Source organism: Phalacrocorax carbo, chromosome 2 (genome assembly GCF_963921805.1).
Source record: "Phalacrocorax carbo chromosome 2, bPhaCar2.1, whole genome shotgun sequence".
Classification (NCBI taxonomy): Eukaryota; Metazoa; Chordata; class Aves; order Suliformes; family Phalacrocoracidae; genus Phalacrocorax; species Phalacrocorax carbo.
In genome coordinates this window covers 121,640,141-121,656,432 of record NC_087514.1, presented here as the reverse complement: position 1 = coordinate 121,656,432, position 16,292 = coordinate 121,640,141, and the positions used below count along the sequence as shown (strand labels likewise).

The 16,292-nt window shown below is 47.3% G+C and overlaps 1 protein-coding gene across 5 annotated transcripts in view; it reads left to right on the top strand.

Annotated features, from left to right (window-relative positions):
* Positions 1-3,279, top strand: part of POMGNT2 (protein O-linked mannose N-acetylglucosaminyltransferase 2 (beta 1,4-)) — a 30,863-nt gene extending 27,584 nt beyond the window's left edge. For all 5 annotated transcript variants that reach the window (XM_064444166.1, XM_064444165.1, XM_064444164.1 and 2 more), the window contains one exon: positions 970-3,279. In XM_064444166.1, the coding sequence (XP_064300236.1) occupies positions 1,063-2,799 (1,737 nt within the window). In that variant the 5' untranslated portion in view covers positions 970-1,062 and the 3' untranslated portion in view covers positions 2,800-3,279. The remainder of the gene's footprint in view (positions 1-969) is intronic.
* Positions 3,280-16,292: the final 13,013 nt, after the last annotated feature.

Below are 16,292 nucleotides of genomic sequence, written 5' to 3'. Positions count from 1 at the left end.
TCCCATAACACAAAAAGAAACAGGGAGGCCTTGGAGCAGCACAGAAGAGATTCTCAGGCTGGGATGGGAAAACACCAACACTAGAAACAATTCAAATATGTTACCTTCCCATTTGTGTAAGGGTTAGATGTGCTAGTGCAAGTCAGACTCTCACTAAATGAAGGTTTGATTGCTTTAATGAAAACATCAGTTCCTCCCATGAAAAGCAGAGCTCTCTTCTCTCCCATGCCAATATTTCTTTTGGGAGACAATGGCAGCTCCTAGCCTTTGATCTCGGATTGCAGCCAAAGAAATGACTGAGTGACCTGGATGTATGCCATAGGGCAGTCTGTAGGCCTGCAAGTCCTCCCTGACCCCCCCAAGAAAATTAAGTTGAATGTTATGTTCACCAGTTCGCATTTCGTATTGGAATGACGTGTAGCAAAATCTATACTTGCCAATACCACTTGTGCTATTGTTATCCGCTCAGTAAAGGCGAGAGGCAGAGTTGGGTATTTGCAGATGTGCAAAAGGCCTATGGCAAATCAAGAAAAGGAGCTAGGTCTCGTAAGCCCTGTGTGAGATCGCACTGCTGTCTGTCTTCTTGCTGTTGGACTCGCCTGCAAAGAGCAGAGTGAGTCAAAGTCACAGGGAACATACCATTATTTTTTCTGACAAAGCTTCATAGAGCTCATCCTCAAACTATTCTACTTTCTCTTCTCCAAAAGGGTAGAAAAGAAAATGAGAGAGGAAGGTTTCATGTAGAGCAGCTCCCGGTTCTGTTTGCTTTTGGGGATTTTTTTGTTTGTTGGTTTTTTTTTCAGTTTTGGGTAGTGCTTTGGTACTCTCTTCTTCTTTTCCTCATTCCCTGGGAGGGGGAAAATTACTGAAAAAAGCATAAACTCTCTTGAATAGTCTGTAAAATGAGATTTATGGTGGAGCTGTAAACCTGATGTTTAAATGGTTCCTTTCTTGTTTTATTTTCCACAGGTCTTTGGCCCTCACCATGTCAAGGAGTGTTAACGATGTCTTCCCTCTCTGTTGCATTCCCCACCTGTCATCTTGCTAGGATCTAACTACAGAATGAACATAGCAGCTGTGTTTAATGCCCTGCTTGTGTCTGTCCTCGCTGCTGTGCTGTGGAAGTACATCAAACTGCGAGAGCATGTCTTCATGGTCGAAGAGGAGTTGGTCCTCACGCGTCAATCTCAGGAACTCTCTCAGGCTCAGATTGACTACCATGCAGCTCTCCAAGCACTGGTGGAGGATGGTACCAGGATGGTGTGCACTGGCAGGATGCACACCGACCGCATCTGCCGCTTTGAGTCCCTCTGCTACTCTACCGAGGCTGAGGAGTTTGTCTACTTTCACAGCAACTCCTCGGTCATGCTGCCTAACCTCGGCTCCCGGAGGTTCCAGCCAGCTCTGCTTGACCTCTCCTCGGTGGAAGATCACAACACCCAGTACTTCAACTTTGTGGAGCTGCCAGCTGCTGCACTGAAATTTATGCCAAAGCCGGTCTTCGTGCCTGATGTGGCGCTGATCGCTAACAGGTTCAACCCAGACAACCTGATGCACGTCTTTCATGATGACCTCCTCCCCATTTATTACACCATGCAGCAGTTCTCTGATTTAGATCTGGAAGCACGGCTCTTCTTCATGGAAGGGTGGAGTGAAGGTGTTCACTTTGACCTCTACAAGTTACTGAGTAACAAGCAGCCACTCCTCAGGGAGCAGCTTAAAACCCTGGGCAGGCTCCTCTGCTTTACCAAATCGTACGTGGGACTGTCCAAAATCACCACCTGGTACCAGTACGGATTTGTCCAGCCACAAGGGCCAAAGGCTAACATCTTGGTTTCTGGTAATGAGATCAGGCAATTCAGCAAATTCATGACGCAGAAGCTGAACGTCAGCTTGGAGGAAAGCTCCAGTGAGGAGTACATCGTGGTGTTCAGTCGAACAATCAACAGACTTATCCTAAATGAGGCAGAACTAATCCTGGCTCTCGCTCAAGAGTTTCAGATGAAAACCATTACCGTCTCTCTGGAGGAACATTCATTTTCTGACATCGTCCGGTTGATCAGCAATGCGTCCATGCTGGTCAGCATGCATGGGGCCCAATTAGTCATGTCTCTCTTCTTGCCAAGAGGTGCCACAGTGGTGGAGCTCTTTCCTTATGCTATCAACCCTGAACACTATACCCCTTACAAAACCCTGGCAACCCTTCCTGGCATGGACCTGCAGTACATTGCCTGGCAGAACACTGACAGGGAAGACACCGTTACCTACCCAGACAGACCTTGGGATCAGGGCGGGATTGCTCACCTGGACAAGGCTGAGCAAGAGCGCATCATTAAAAGCACAGAGGTGCCACGGCACCTCTGCTGCCGCAACCCCGAGTGGCTGTTCCGTGCCTACCAGGACACGAAGGTGAACATCCCCTCTCTTATCCATGTGATCAGGCAGACTGTGAAGTCTAAGCCTGGACCCAAGAAGCAGAAGTGGTCTGGTAGCCTCTACCCTGGCAAAGTGAGGGATGCCAAGTGTCAAGCCTCTGTCCAGGGCACTAGTGAAGCTAAACTTGCTGTGTCCTGGCAGATCCCCTGGAACCTGAAGTATCTCAAGGTCAGAGAAGTGAAATATGAAGTGTGGATACAAGAGCAAGGGGAAAACACTTACATGCCTTATATATTGTCCCATCAGAATCACACCTTCTCAGAAAACATTAAGCCCTTCACAATATACCTGGTGTGGATACGCTGCATCTTCAACAAAAACCTCCTGGGACCTTTTGCAGATGTGCTCTTGTGTAGTACATAATCTGTTGTGCTACTTGTACAGCTCTGCCCCGCTTTCCACTCCATCTGTGGTTTAAAACTTCTTGTCTTGTAGTTTGTAGAGGGCTGAAGAAGACTAGACTGTACCAGTGCCTAGGTGTCCGTTTTATTGCACTCCGTGTGTGTTCTTTAAATGGTATTTATTTCCAGTGATTGTTTTAAAAAAGAAAAAACAAACCTCTGTGTTCTTCAGAGTAACTTCCAGAGGTTAAATTACATGCTGAATACATGTAATTGTAAACAGAATGGAAGTGAATCGTGTGTACCTTGGTGGTGATTTAAATTTGTTTCTGTTGTGTGGTGAGTATATAAGCACAGCGTCAAACCGCAGTTAATTCCCTGGCTAGGTGGTCAATTCTCATCAGCTTTTTCATAGTAAGTTATTTTTTTCAATAACTGACTGTAACTTTGAGTTGAAGATTTGGTACAAGAGCCTTCATTAAACTGCTGTAAACCTCCTCAATATTTTTTTGCTTTTTATTATCTGTCAAAATGGTTATTGTGATAGATTTATCTGTTGCTGTGATAAAATGTGTACATGGGTAGCTTTTTATTTTTCAGATTTCAGCTGAAGAGAAAGACTACAGTGTCAGCTTCATGTTTAAAATCAGATTGTAGTGCACCCCAAGCAAAAGGCTGGAGTAGCAGATGGGAGATAGAAGGGATGGAGTGGATAAAATAATTCACTGTGTTTTAAGATCTGTTTTCATTTTGTAAGTTACATACAGGCCTGTGGGAAAGGGAGGGGATGGTTTGGAAGAGGTGGTGGGAAAGAGAGATTGCACTCACAGCAATCTGCTCAAGAAAATAATGGGTTTTTTAGTGTTCGATCCAAATAATCTGTTGATAATAGCTGCTAACAGATATGTGCTTTGCTACAAAATAGGCAGGTGGTCGCAAAGGGGAGCTTTCTGGGCACGGGTTTTCCTGGATGTTGGTGGGAGGAGATGGAGTCAGGCCAGGGGCAAGTACGTGGGTGCTGTCACATTGGGCTGGACAGAGCACATGGCACTCGCACCTCTATTGCTCCGGTCAGGGGAGTAGTTTACTCTAGACTTACGCTCATTTTCTCCAAGATCATAATCTGGTTTCATTGCTGGGGTAACGCACTGACTACTTAAGACCTGATCCTGCACACTTCTTTAGGTGGAGATCTTAAATTATGCTGTCTTTGAAAAACAGCTCTGCGTCAAAAGTACAGGCCTTGGGGACGAGAGGGAAAAAGGGGCAGGAGCGTGAGATGTTTCGCTGATAGAAGTTAACATCCTCCATAGTTTATAATCAACTCTAAAGCAACAGGAAAAGTGCTTTCTTCTCCTCTCCATCCCTAGTCCCTACCGTCCTCCCGAGGTCTGGATGGATGTTTGAACAGCAGGATAAATGGCTTGCTTTGAGTGATGGACTGATAGATGAGCATCTCGAGGCAGGATTATAATATCAGTACTAGAGAGAGGGGGGAGAAAAACATTGCTGTACAAATCAGACAAGAAGCAGGAGAGTTGAAAAATGAGTGAAACGCCACAGTACGACATTGGACCTTCAGGCAAGTGCTACTTCTGTATATTCATTTTCATTATGTCTTGCTTTGTTTTCAAACATGTTTATAGTTTAAAAGGGGGAGGAAAAACCAGAACAACAATTCCGAAGTCTATATTTGTTCTGGGTTTGTAGCCTTGCCAACTAATCATTTTTGTCTTGATATTTTAAAGGGGCGTGTGAATACTCCTGCTGTTGTTTTCTTAGGACAAAATGGGATTCTTGCTGAAGCGAAATATCTGAGCTGTGCCCCAAAGTCTCCACGTGCCTACACATCACAAGCCACGTATGTCAGAGGTGAGAAAAAACTTCATGAACAGGTAACAAGACATGAGAGCAGGCTGCTCAGGGAAGGCAGCGGGACCTGTAGCTCCGCGGGACTTGACTGGCTTATTAGCTCCCACTGGCGGTAGGGTTTTGCAGCAACCTCGCATCCCCACATCCGTTCAAGTTGCAGGTGGTCCTGTGGCCACTGGCCATCCTGCTGGCTGTTACAAGGGCGGTAATGTTGGCACCCTACAAAGCCCGTGTTAAATGAGCCTTCAGAAGGATAGTTTGGTCAGCATTCGTTCTGCATCAGTTTTCGGAAGTAATTTTCTTTGTGTGTGTGAGCTGCCTGTGTTCCCTGGACCACCTTTTGTCCTGGGCGGGGTACTGGGCTGTGTGTCAGTTTCCTGCCTGTCTTTCTCAGTGCCTTTGGTAGCAATCCTTTGCCCATAATTTGTAGACCATCCCATTTCACTTAGAATTGGTATTATACAGTTGCAGATTTTCTAACATTTGCAGATTGGTTACAGCACATTAAGTATTTTCTTCTCATATCCTAACAATTCTAATCAACAAAATTCACTACTGAGCAATGAATTATCATACATGTGGGTTTCTGTGCTTTTAACTCTAGCACGAAGAGGTCTTTTGCATTCAGAGACTGTTTTTTTTCCAGAAGATAATCAATTGTGCTTTCCAAAAATGCACACTCAGGTTCTGTCTTCCTCATCTGTGCTATGAGTACTTTACGAGATGGAAACAAAATTAAAGGATTTTTCCTTTCCAAACTCTGAGATAGCTGAACACTGAAGTTGTGACGGTGACGTGGCCATTTGCCTCCAACACCCACCCGCTGTAAGAATGTCTATACCGACCCCTCACTGCTGTACCTGAATTCCTCCTCTGCTGGAACACGCAGCACTGAGAGTACCTGGCCCAGCCTGTAGCTGTCATAAATTGGGCACAGTAACATCGTGCTGATTCATACTGCCTCAAGAACTGCTCTGGAGTGCTAGGATCTTCCCATAGTGAATTTTCTTTCCTTTTAATAATTTTGCCATCAGTGGTCTGCAGGCCCATTCCATTTCTGCCCCCAATCCTTCCCTGTCCCATGGGCTGTTTGTTTCCCTTGCTTCACACAAATAGCCTCTCACACAGCCTCCAGCCTTCACGTTTCAAGAAAACCTAGCGGGACTTTTCTCTGTCAATGCCACGTCTTAATTGATTAGAAGGAGTCCTTGCCCAGCATTGCTTAAAGTTTAATCCTGTAACGAATGCAGGCTCTCTGTGTGCAGGGGCTGGGGCTGCATCCCTAATGCATGCAGCAAGGCAGGGCTGGAGCTGGGTTACTGTGTTGCCAAAGCAGCTGCTTCTTCCAGTGAGCTTGTGGGGCACCTTTTGACAAGTTGCCTTGTACAAGACACTCGCGCCTTCCGCTACTGCATCATTTGGTTTTGCTCCCAGAGCAAATACATTAAGCTCTGTGGTGCTGTCTGGCCCCACTGTCCTGGAAGAAAAGTAGCTGGGATTAAATCCAAAGCCCTCTGGGGACAGTGCAGGATACTAATAGCAAGCTGGTCTTGAACTCGCTGCTGCCGGGCTTGGCCATGCTTACAGAGATGGATCATCTAGGAGGATTTCCTCTGGCTGCAGTTTCATCTCTCATTTTAATTAGCCAAAGTGCGAGGTGCAGCCAGCTACTGCGGGAGAGCTGCTTACCAATGCGTACGGGGGCGAAGGAGGACTGAATGGAGCACTTGGGAACTTGCACATGCGAGGTGTTGGAGCAGGAGCTGCAGGTTGTATGGTAATACAGTTCCTTACGGGACAGGACTTCTCAAGGGTGACAGTGACAGTAACAGAGCCCTAGCAAGTCACACTGCTGTTATTTTCAGTTGCTTATAGCCCAAACTTTCTCTCAAAAGCCATATCCAAGAATATAAACATTTCTGAAGAGGCTGAACTCCAATCTGGCTTGGGTGTGTTTCTTGAGAAGGACTTGCTGCCACCGGAGCTGTGGAGAGTTGAGACTTAAGGGTGGCGCTTCTCTTAATGGACCACCCCTTGCTCAGCACAGTGGAAGGCAAGTCGCCCTGGAGGTACTGCCTGAGGAGCAGGTTAGAGTAGCACAAATTGAGGGCTGAAAAGCCAGAGTCAGGCCTTCTCCAGGCCTATTGAGTCGTGGGAAGGACTTGTTCCAGCCATCCTGGCAGGTGGCATTTGGCATGATCACCTGTGGGAGCTGATGTCAGAAAATTTATAGCACACTTGTGTGCCAGCTTCTCAGGAACCCAACACACTGGGAAATAATAATGAAAGCCTTTTTTTTTCTTTTCTTTTTGTTTTCTTTTGTATGTATATTTGAATAGTCCTTCAGAGATAGCCTGTGTCCTGCCAATCGACTATCAGCATCCTCCATGTGGCTTTTAAACCCTTGTTCCAGGAAGGAATTTTCCTCTACACGATGGAGAGTGGCTTAGAGGTGGGTGTCCTGAGCTTGGTCCCTTGGCTGGCTGCAGCATGAAGACATCACTGAGCTATTGGCCAAGTGAGAAGCAGTGAGGATGCTGGCTCCCTGTGAGCAATGATTCTCAAACGGGTGTAACCTGGCTCCTCCTGATCTCCCTCCGTGCAGCCAGCAGGGTGCCTTGGTGGGACACTGGGGCAGGGAAGCGAGGCAGTGACCACCAGCTGATCATCTTCTCGCAAGCCAGAGATGCTCCAACACTTACGCAGTGTGCTTAGACCTTCACAGGCATGCATAATCCTAAACCTCATGTAGAAAAACCCATGCCTACCATAGGTTATTACTGACTAGCTTTTGCTTAGCAAAATTATTGCACCTTTTTTTACTGGCCCTATGGATTTCTCCAGTGTTTGGCTTCTTCTCATAGGCTGCCTGTGGTAAAGGCAGGCAGTGACGTACTAGCTGCAATCCAGACTGGTCAGCTAGTGTGGGTTTTACACCTTCAGATAGTGACTGGAGATATTTAATTAAAAAATTTAGTTTTGCAGAGTTCAAATTGAGATTTTTCTGTCTCCTTCCTCTCCCTTCCCCTGATTCTTTCAGACAGATCCTTATCTCAAGGAAATAACAATTCTTAAGAGCAATTACTTGGGACTTTTAAGAGTTATTTTGGAGGGAAGGAAAATAAAAAGGGAAAACAAACCCTTTAAAAGACAGCTTAGGAGATATGTTTGCAGGAGAAACTGGGCCATTTCTTAGAAGATTTTTGTGAGAAATAACTCCAAGTGCCTTTTTTGGCTTCATCACCTCAGTCTCTAACAACTAAATACGTTACTCACAGTAAACACACCACAGGAATATTTTTCAAAGCTGTCTACTGAATTTTTTTTCTTCTTCCATTTCAGGCCACCTTTTTGTCCTTGTCTCTAAGGCTCTGCGCATCCACCACTCTGGGATGTCTGGATAGCTTGTCCTGAGACACCAACTCCTCACAGGACCCAAATTAAATTCAGGCACTTAGGGAATGGTCTCTTTTAAGTCACTGCAGGCTGTTGGTGTAGGTGGCTCTGAGACAGAGCCACATTTACTACGGGTGGGCTGGCACAGGGTCTGACCTGAGCCTTTAACCTCTTTAGGACAGAAGTCTGTCCGTCTGCTCAGCAAGGAGGTCATTGCTCTCGGGGATCCCTGGATGAAAGGGATTCTATAAGCACAACATAATTTAAATTATATAAAACAAAAGGGTGACTTCAGCATCTTTATTGCTATATCTCATCTGCTGAGCTATATAAATAGCAGGCTTATTTCTACAATATTTTAGCTTCTCGAGTCTGTGCAGTGTAAGGCAGTGTAGGCTTAGTGGATAAAAGAGCACTTAATTTTTCCCTGCTGGACTTGGGGTAGGCACACTCTTGGAATGGCTTTCAATGTGATGACTGACAGTCCATCTGTGCTGTGGGTGGTATGAGAAGCATCACCATCTGCATGTGTGTGAAGCACATCACCGTCCTTATGTAAGAGAAGTCACTTCCCCCAGCACGTCCCCTCCAGGGGGGCTTGAGCCAAACCCTCCGCTAGCATGGGGCTGGCTGCGACTCAGCAAGCCGGTGAGAATTTACACTGACTGAGGGCCTGGGGCTCCTTGTCACCCTCTCAAATCATCCCTTCAGAACATGCTGATTACTAAATCATTTGTTGGCACGTTCAAACAGATAAACTGAATAGCATCCTGTTTGCTCGAAAAAACTTGGCAGCAATCATCACCTTTAAATGCTGCTTAGTCCCGGTACTTGAAAATGTGTTGCCTTTAAAATTTAATTGAGTTTCCCTTTGTTTGGATTTTGTTCAAATGGCTGGCTCGAATTGCCTGATTTACCTTCTGGGTTAGCCGTGTCCCTGTATGCATAATGCAGCATCCACAGATGAACCCACTCAGTTTAGCATCTCCCTTCTCTGTCCTAGAGACTCCCTGTTCCTTTGTCCTTCCTTACTCTGATATTATTCTGGTCGCTGCAATAGCAGTCACCTCCTCCAGCTTGGAGGTAAGGTGGATGGAGGTGGGACAGTCTGCAGGCACACCATCGCCGGCAGCAATGTCCTTTTCCTACTGCATGTGGATTTCCCACAGTGTTTTCCTGTAGACGTTTCTATTGGTGTGACATTTCCGTGATGAGTCAGTTCCTCCTGCTTCTTCAATCTGCCCGGCAAAAACCTGCCGAATGCCTGTTGCCATCCATGAATGGGTGCTGAGATGGCAGCTGTTGTGTGGACTCCGATGGGTCTCTTGCTTTGGGGTGTTTTTACCGATATTGAGAAACATAGAGCTGAATACTGGCCTCTCCTTACACTTCAGCCCCAGCGGCCAGGTCTGTTTGTATTCAGGAACCGTTTATGCCAGGAGTGTCTCATGGGCTCCTTGGAGGGTGGCAGTGCGTTCCCAGCAGATACAAGTCGTGGGCTTGGGCGAGCACAGTGCAGTGCCTGCTGCCTGGCAACTCCCCTGGGCCTGCCGCAGGGGGACCTGCCTAGAGGCAGAGGAGCGGGGGCTGGTGACTGCCCACCCTGCAGCACCCTATGTCTCCATCTCACCCAGGTGCAACTGGGTCTGGGCTGGCTGGAAGCGTCTCTCCCTGTGTTTTCTTTTCCTGACATAGCTACCACTGTACGGGCAAGGCATGGAACTGTGCAGGCTGGCTCAGGCAGCCTCTTCACCTCCTTTACCCCCATCTTTTCATCAGTGATACCTATTTCTCATCATTAGAGAAAGCTTTAATACTTGATTTATTTACCCAGCTTCTCCCCCCAACACCAACTTATGGTTCAAGGAAAAAGACTTTCTGTAACGACTCAACAAGGACCACACAACATCCTGGTGTTCTTGCGCGTCTTGGTGGTGGGAAGGTGTGCCAGGCCTGGGCTAGGAAGCAGAGGCTCAGGCTGCTGCCCAAGCTGACTAGCAGTGTAGGGGGACTGGTGGCCATGTGGCCAACGCTTTCATGAAATGTGCTTGGTTTTTTATGGGATTCTCGCCGCAAGAAGTGTGGAGGAGAGGGAGGTGATATGTGGGGCACTGCCATCTGGCATGACTTACTGGACAGTCTCCTATTTTTCAGGTGAGAGACCAGTAGAGGACTGTAGGTCCAAACCATTGGTTTTAGCTAGGGACTCCAAGATTTGCTGTTTGTAAAAGCCCTCTTCCCAGTCCTGCTCCTCTACTTCAAGGTTTTATATCATTCTCCATTACTTTGTTCTTTTTATTCCCTCTTCTCTAGACTCCATATTCTGTTTTGCCATCAGAAGGTGGAAAATTTGAGCTGGAATTTGGGCAGGGAGGAGCAAGGGTGAGACCTCCATGGGAAAACACAGCTGTTTCTCCAGCTGTGGCCAGGGAGCCCTTGATGGCATCGCTTGTGCAGCCCAGTGGAAGATGAGTGCATTCCTCCATATTTCATTAAGTATCTTCTTTTTCATCTATTTTCTTCTGACAGAGAATGGTGCTTTCCTCCACACATGAATACCTTTCAGTTTCAGAGCCAGACAGTAATGAAAAATCTCTTTCCTTCCTCCTTCTTCCTCCAAAATCCTCCCTCGGGATTATGATGTGCTTCAGAGGAGCAATTTGAAATGTGTGTTGCTTGAGGGGAAGAACGGGATTCAGTTTGGGAACGTTGTCTGGGAGTGAGGATTTCAGGTGCTTTGGGTTGTTGTTCTTTTCCCACCTCCTTGTTGCTAAATTTTGGCCAGGAGGTGACTCTGCAGGACATCCTCTGGTTTATGGTGCCACCTGGAAGATGCTGCCTCCTTGGAGAAGGGGGACAAGGAGACATCTCTGCTGCAGCACCAAGGGGCCAGACACCACAGTTGCACATCCTAGGTGCTTCCATGAGAAGCACTTCGTTTCTTTGACAAACTAAATTCCAGTGCTGGGTCCCATTCAAAACTAGTTTTGAAACAATTTTCAACAATTCTTTAGGGGTTAGAGGATTTTTTTTTTTTTTAATTAAACAGTGGTTTATTTAGACCATTTTCCCTTTCCCATGCTAAAGGAAGGGCTGGGAAACTGCTGGGGCTGACCTGAGACTCCCTGCCTGCAGTGCAGAATTTTTGGTGGAAATTTCATGGCAGCTTTTTCCCACCAAAAGTGGAAGAAAGGAAAGCAAAGCAAAGCTTAAGTGCACCCATGTAGACAGAAAGAAAACTACCAAAGAGCAGCTGGCTTCCTTCTCTATATTGTGTGTTCCCCTTCTAGGTGCCATCACCTTTCAGAGCAAGAACCTAAATCGAGTGTGTTCCAGTCCAAAAAGACAGGGTTTCTTATAAGCCCGGGCTAGGGAGACTTCCCACCAGCAGATTACGGTTCCTATAGCAGTGGTGTAGGTGAGGGTGGCACATAACAACATCAGGCTATTGATGGGCACAGCTATGTCTCTGTGGTTTTTCCCAAGGCAACAACCACTGGTCTTACACCGCTCTGGCTGAGCTTAACCTTACCGCATAAAAAGCAAGAGCAGAGCATATCGGTGGCCAGTTTGATGCATCCTCACCAGTAGCTCTGGTGAGAGCTGCCTAAGTGTGTGCTGCACACAAACAAGCCACCCAATTCTAGGCAAGGATTTTGGCTCTGCTTTCTCAACTCTCTTTTGAAGCAGTAACATTGCAGGGGGAAAAAAGCACCACACAATTACCTGCTCAGAGCAGTAGCGCCCCTTGGTTTGTGCTGCTCTGGGCCAGGTAAGCCATTTACCTGGAAATGCCCTCTGCTTGGTGGAAATAAAAAGAACCCCTTAAAGCTAATCCCATATAATCTCTAGGAAAATATTACCACCATCAGGTGGTCAGCAGCTTCAGGAGAACCAAATGTGCCTGAACCCAACCAGGTGCAGTCAGTGCATCCAACTGCAGCTCCGGGGGGCTTTTCCCTTTTTTCCCCTGTTCTGGTTTGATATCTTTTTTCATACCCTTTTCCTTCATGTAAACAACCACATGGGTTGCAGAGGAATAAACAAAAATCAGGCCCTTTAATGCAATTGCTTACTGGGAAAAAGACCAAAGCAGAGGGCCATGAAATATGTGTACGGCATTGCAGGCACAGCCGAGTTTGCCAGGGCTGTGAAACACAGGGGCTCCTGCTGCTTGGGCTGCCCTGGGAGCGTACTTACCTTTATGCAGATTTACAGCAGGAGGGGAAATCTGAAAGTGGCTGTAAAAGGGACCCGTTTACTGCTTAACTCTGAAGCTCCTGACTCACAGGGGAACCCATCTCTTGCCATGGAATCAAAACAGACTCAAAATGTGCTTTTTTTTAGGCTGACCTTTTACAACTCCAAAAGGAAACACTCCAAAAATGCAAACTATCTATAAATACAAACTGAGTAAATTAACATTCTCAAATATTATAATATATAAATATTTTTATATTTATATATTATAATATTTTTTAAAACCCCACATAATCAAAAATTGAGTAAATCGACAGCTTCAAGCAGAGGCCACAAGAAGCATAAAACCAGCGCCACTTATTTTAATAGTTTTTGTCCATTTCCATGTAAAGATTTTAGATGACCACACCAGTACCTCTCACAGAAGTGCCCACCTGATGTGCATCTGCTGCTATGCCGGCCCAGCTCTGCAGCTTCCAAAAGCTCCGGGTATTTTGGACCTCAATGTACAGCGTTTCCTTTAACATCCTGCCTACTGAAAGCCACGGTCCTGCAGCATGCCAAGCAACGAGGCTCTGGGCTGCTTCACTGAGCTTGATTTAGTTGCTCGAGACCAGGTGCCATTGCCAAGAGCAAGCTGCCTGTCAACCACTTGGGGGTGTGGCTCAGGGTAATTAATTTCCCAATTTAGCTAAGAAGACAGCTCGGATCCTGCCAGTCTGGGAGGCCATGTGCAACAACAGGGCTTCAAATGAAAATGCTGGTGGGCTTGTTGTTTTCCCATTATCTGAGCTGCCTCCATGGTGATGCCAGGGTGATGCTCCACAGCAGTGGCTGGCATGTGGTGGTGGTTTTCATCTGGCACCCCCTGCTGAGCCCCCCAGGCTGCTTTGTCCCTGAGCCGTGAACTGTTTTCTCCTCAGTTAACTCAGTGCGAAGGTTCCAGCTGGTCCCAAGCCATCATAATTAACACCACATCTTTCCCATTTCTCTCTGGGTTTCAGACTCATGCCCAGGCTCCTGCTAGCTCTCATCATCTGCCTCCCCATGCTGGTAGGCTGGCAGCAAGCAGGGGATCTGCCAGGACATAGAGGCAAAAAAGGAAAGTCAACCTAGGGAAGAGGCTCTGGGAGGGATGTCCTTGGAGGTCTCCAGGGGTCTGGTCCCCAGGCTTCATGTTTCAGATGCCCAGGCAGCCAGGGAGAGCAGCTCATACCACCGCCGGTACTGGAAAACATGATGCTTTGGGACTGGGCTTCTGCCAAGCAGCTTCACTGCAGTCTGCTCCTCTGCTTCCTCCTCCTTTGACCAAACCAAGCAAGCTGGCTGTTGGCCTAAGCAAAGGAGAAGCAGGAAACCATGAATTCGCAGTGATGCGTAGTCAGACAACATGCACACTCTCCTTTCTACTGTGCATAGTGGCATGTGCACTCTAGCTGGGCACAGCACATACCCTCCTTCCACCCCTCTGAGCACGCTTTGAGACCACCTGGGACTGTGAGTCCTGGGCTAACCACTTCGTGCAGCCTGGCTGCATGCCAGGAGCCCACCACAGTGCAAGGCCAGGCTTTGCCAGGCCAGACTAGGACTGGTGCATCACCCCCACCTCAAAAGTAGGATTCAAGTTTAGTCTTGATACCACAAGCCTCTCTGCATTTTGTGGCAGCTTCCCTGTCCTCTCCCACGGGTTGCTGGTCAAGTCAAAGGGCTGTGGATCACTGCAAGCGATAAGCAGCATGTCCCATCGGTGTGCTGGCCTTGCTCCTCACCATTTATTGGAGGCGTTTCCTCCTCAAGGCATGAGTTTCAGGCTCTCTGTCCACAGAAGGGGCCTCTGCCACAAGAGGGTTATCTCAGAGGAGCCACTTGTGGCCCTCTCTATTCTCCATCTTTACTTTGTTTCCTCCTGTCTTGAGAGACCGCGCGATGAATAGCAAAGGGCACCTTCCAAAGGGTTTAATCTGTGAGGACTGTAAAATAAATTGTGGAGCCAACACTGTGTTTTGACCCTATACTGCTAAGATGTAGATAAATGTTGTCCAAACCCATGCCACACCTGGAGCTGAGAACTGCTTGATGACTTCTCTACAGGAGATCAAAGACCTGATTTTTAACTACCAGGTTTTATGTGAAACATTTTCATGGACCTGAAGGCAAAAGGGAAAGAGCAAGGCCTCCAAATCCTGTCTCTTCCAATGTGAATTGAGAAAATGGTGGTATTCTCACGTTTGTGGGCTGGCATTTCTACATTGTTCTCAATGCTTGGATTTAAGGATCACTTTGGTATTGTCTTGCTGGGATTTTGTCGGGGTTGAAAGGCAGAGCTTATGAGTGTTTGATTAGCTTCCTTTACCTCTGTAGAGAACATCTGTTGTTTATTAGTTTAAGAAAAGCAGAAAGGATATATTGAGTTCCTGTTCAATAACTCCCCCCAGCACTCCAACCCAGCAGTGGCTTAACCCCAGCACAGAGTCCTCTGCAGAGTGGGAGAGGAGCCCAAAACAGAGGGAACATCTTTGGGCAAAACCCATGCAAACCTCCATCTCTCTGCACAAAGATGACAAGCAGGAGAAGCGTGATAGTAGAGGCGAGGGCAGAGGGGCTGCGGATGCAGGCGGAGGGGGCTTGCCTTGCAGGGTGTTCAGCAGCAGGGCGAAATAGAGTCATGTGAACTGTCAAATAATTTTGACTAATAGCTGACTATGTAAATAAAACCCCATATCTAGGTTTCCTCATGATAATTCACAAGTAGGAAGAAATTGTTTGCTGGGAACAGCTTGCCTTGTTCTTTTTATCGCATGAATCTTGTGTATCAACTCATTAAAAGCAACATGAAAACTTAGTTGTCTGTATGTGCTCAGTACAGGAATCTCTATAAAATCCAAGGAAAATGAGCTGTGAAGAGCTGGAGCACTTTTAAAAGAGGAATGCTTTACAGAGGGAAAAAATCAGCATTAAAATGACATCCAGCAGATATTTCTTCTCTTGAGCTAGTTACATTTTAAAATTTATGGGAGGGGTGGGGAGTTTCTACCTGAAGCTGGAGCCAAGTTATTAATCCAAACCAGAGGGAGAGTGTTCAGTTGAGAAATATTTTCCTACCTGCCAAGCCTCCCCCAATACGTAGAAAAGCTATTTCCCCACTCCTGATGTTGGGTTGTGGCTGTACTTCGTGTCTCAAAGGACCTATGATTTTTTTTTATTTCTCAGAAGGATTTAATCTTTGAATTCTGTTCCTTTGCAGAGGGAGATAGAAAGGAGAAATGATGGTGCTCGTAAGAAGGGCCATTGGTGAAGGATCTTACGGAGGGGTGTTGGATGAAGCCAGCCTCAGTGATGGCTCCCCAGGCTCCAGTAAGGGTGTTGGGGTTGCCCTGGTTGGCTTCCTTGCTGTGGAATTGCTCTGTGCTTTCAGCTACAGATGGAGACCAGAGCTCAGAAAGGAAACCTCCCTGTTTCACTTCTCAGCAAACCCTGTGAAGCCCCTCTGGCTTCTGACCCCAGGCCACCAGCTTTGCCCCCTCCTCTCTCAGGACTCAGCGGCTCCTTCGCCCATGCTAGCTGAGAAAGCGAGGCCGAGAGGAGGCTGGTTGATGCTGGTTGTCTCCCTCCAACACATCGTCTCCAGCATCTTCTGCCAGCCTGCAGGGACCCTGGTCAGAGCCTGGGGCCTAGGAGAACTCAGTGACAGCCACAAGGCCAGGCAGGGACTGCTGTCCCCACGCCAAAAGAAGGGTGAAGCTGCCCTACCAGATAACCCATGGCGTGGCGGTGGGACCCCTGCACCTCCAAAGGGAGGCCGGGCTCTGGGACCTCGCACCGCACAGTACCTCATGACAGCACCAACTGCATAGTGCTGCTGGGTGAGCACAGCATCCCCCTGCACCTGATTAGCAGCACCTGAGCTGAGAGGCAGCATGTTAGACTGGTCCTAACACCAAAGCTCCCGGGAAACACCCAGAGGTGGCTCGCTGATGGCCCCAATGTCCTACAGACACCACATAGTCGCACATGGAAATAGGTGCAACACCTCCGCCCTGGCATCCT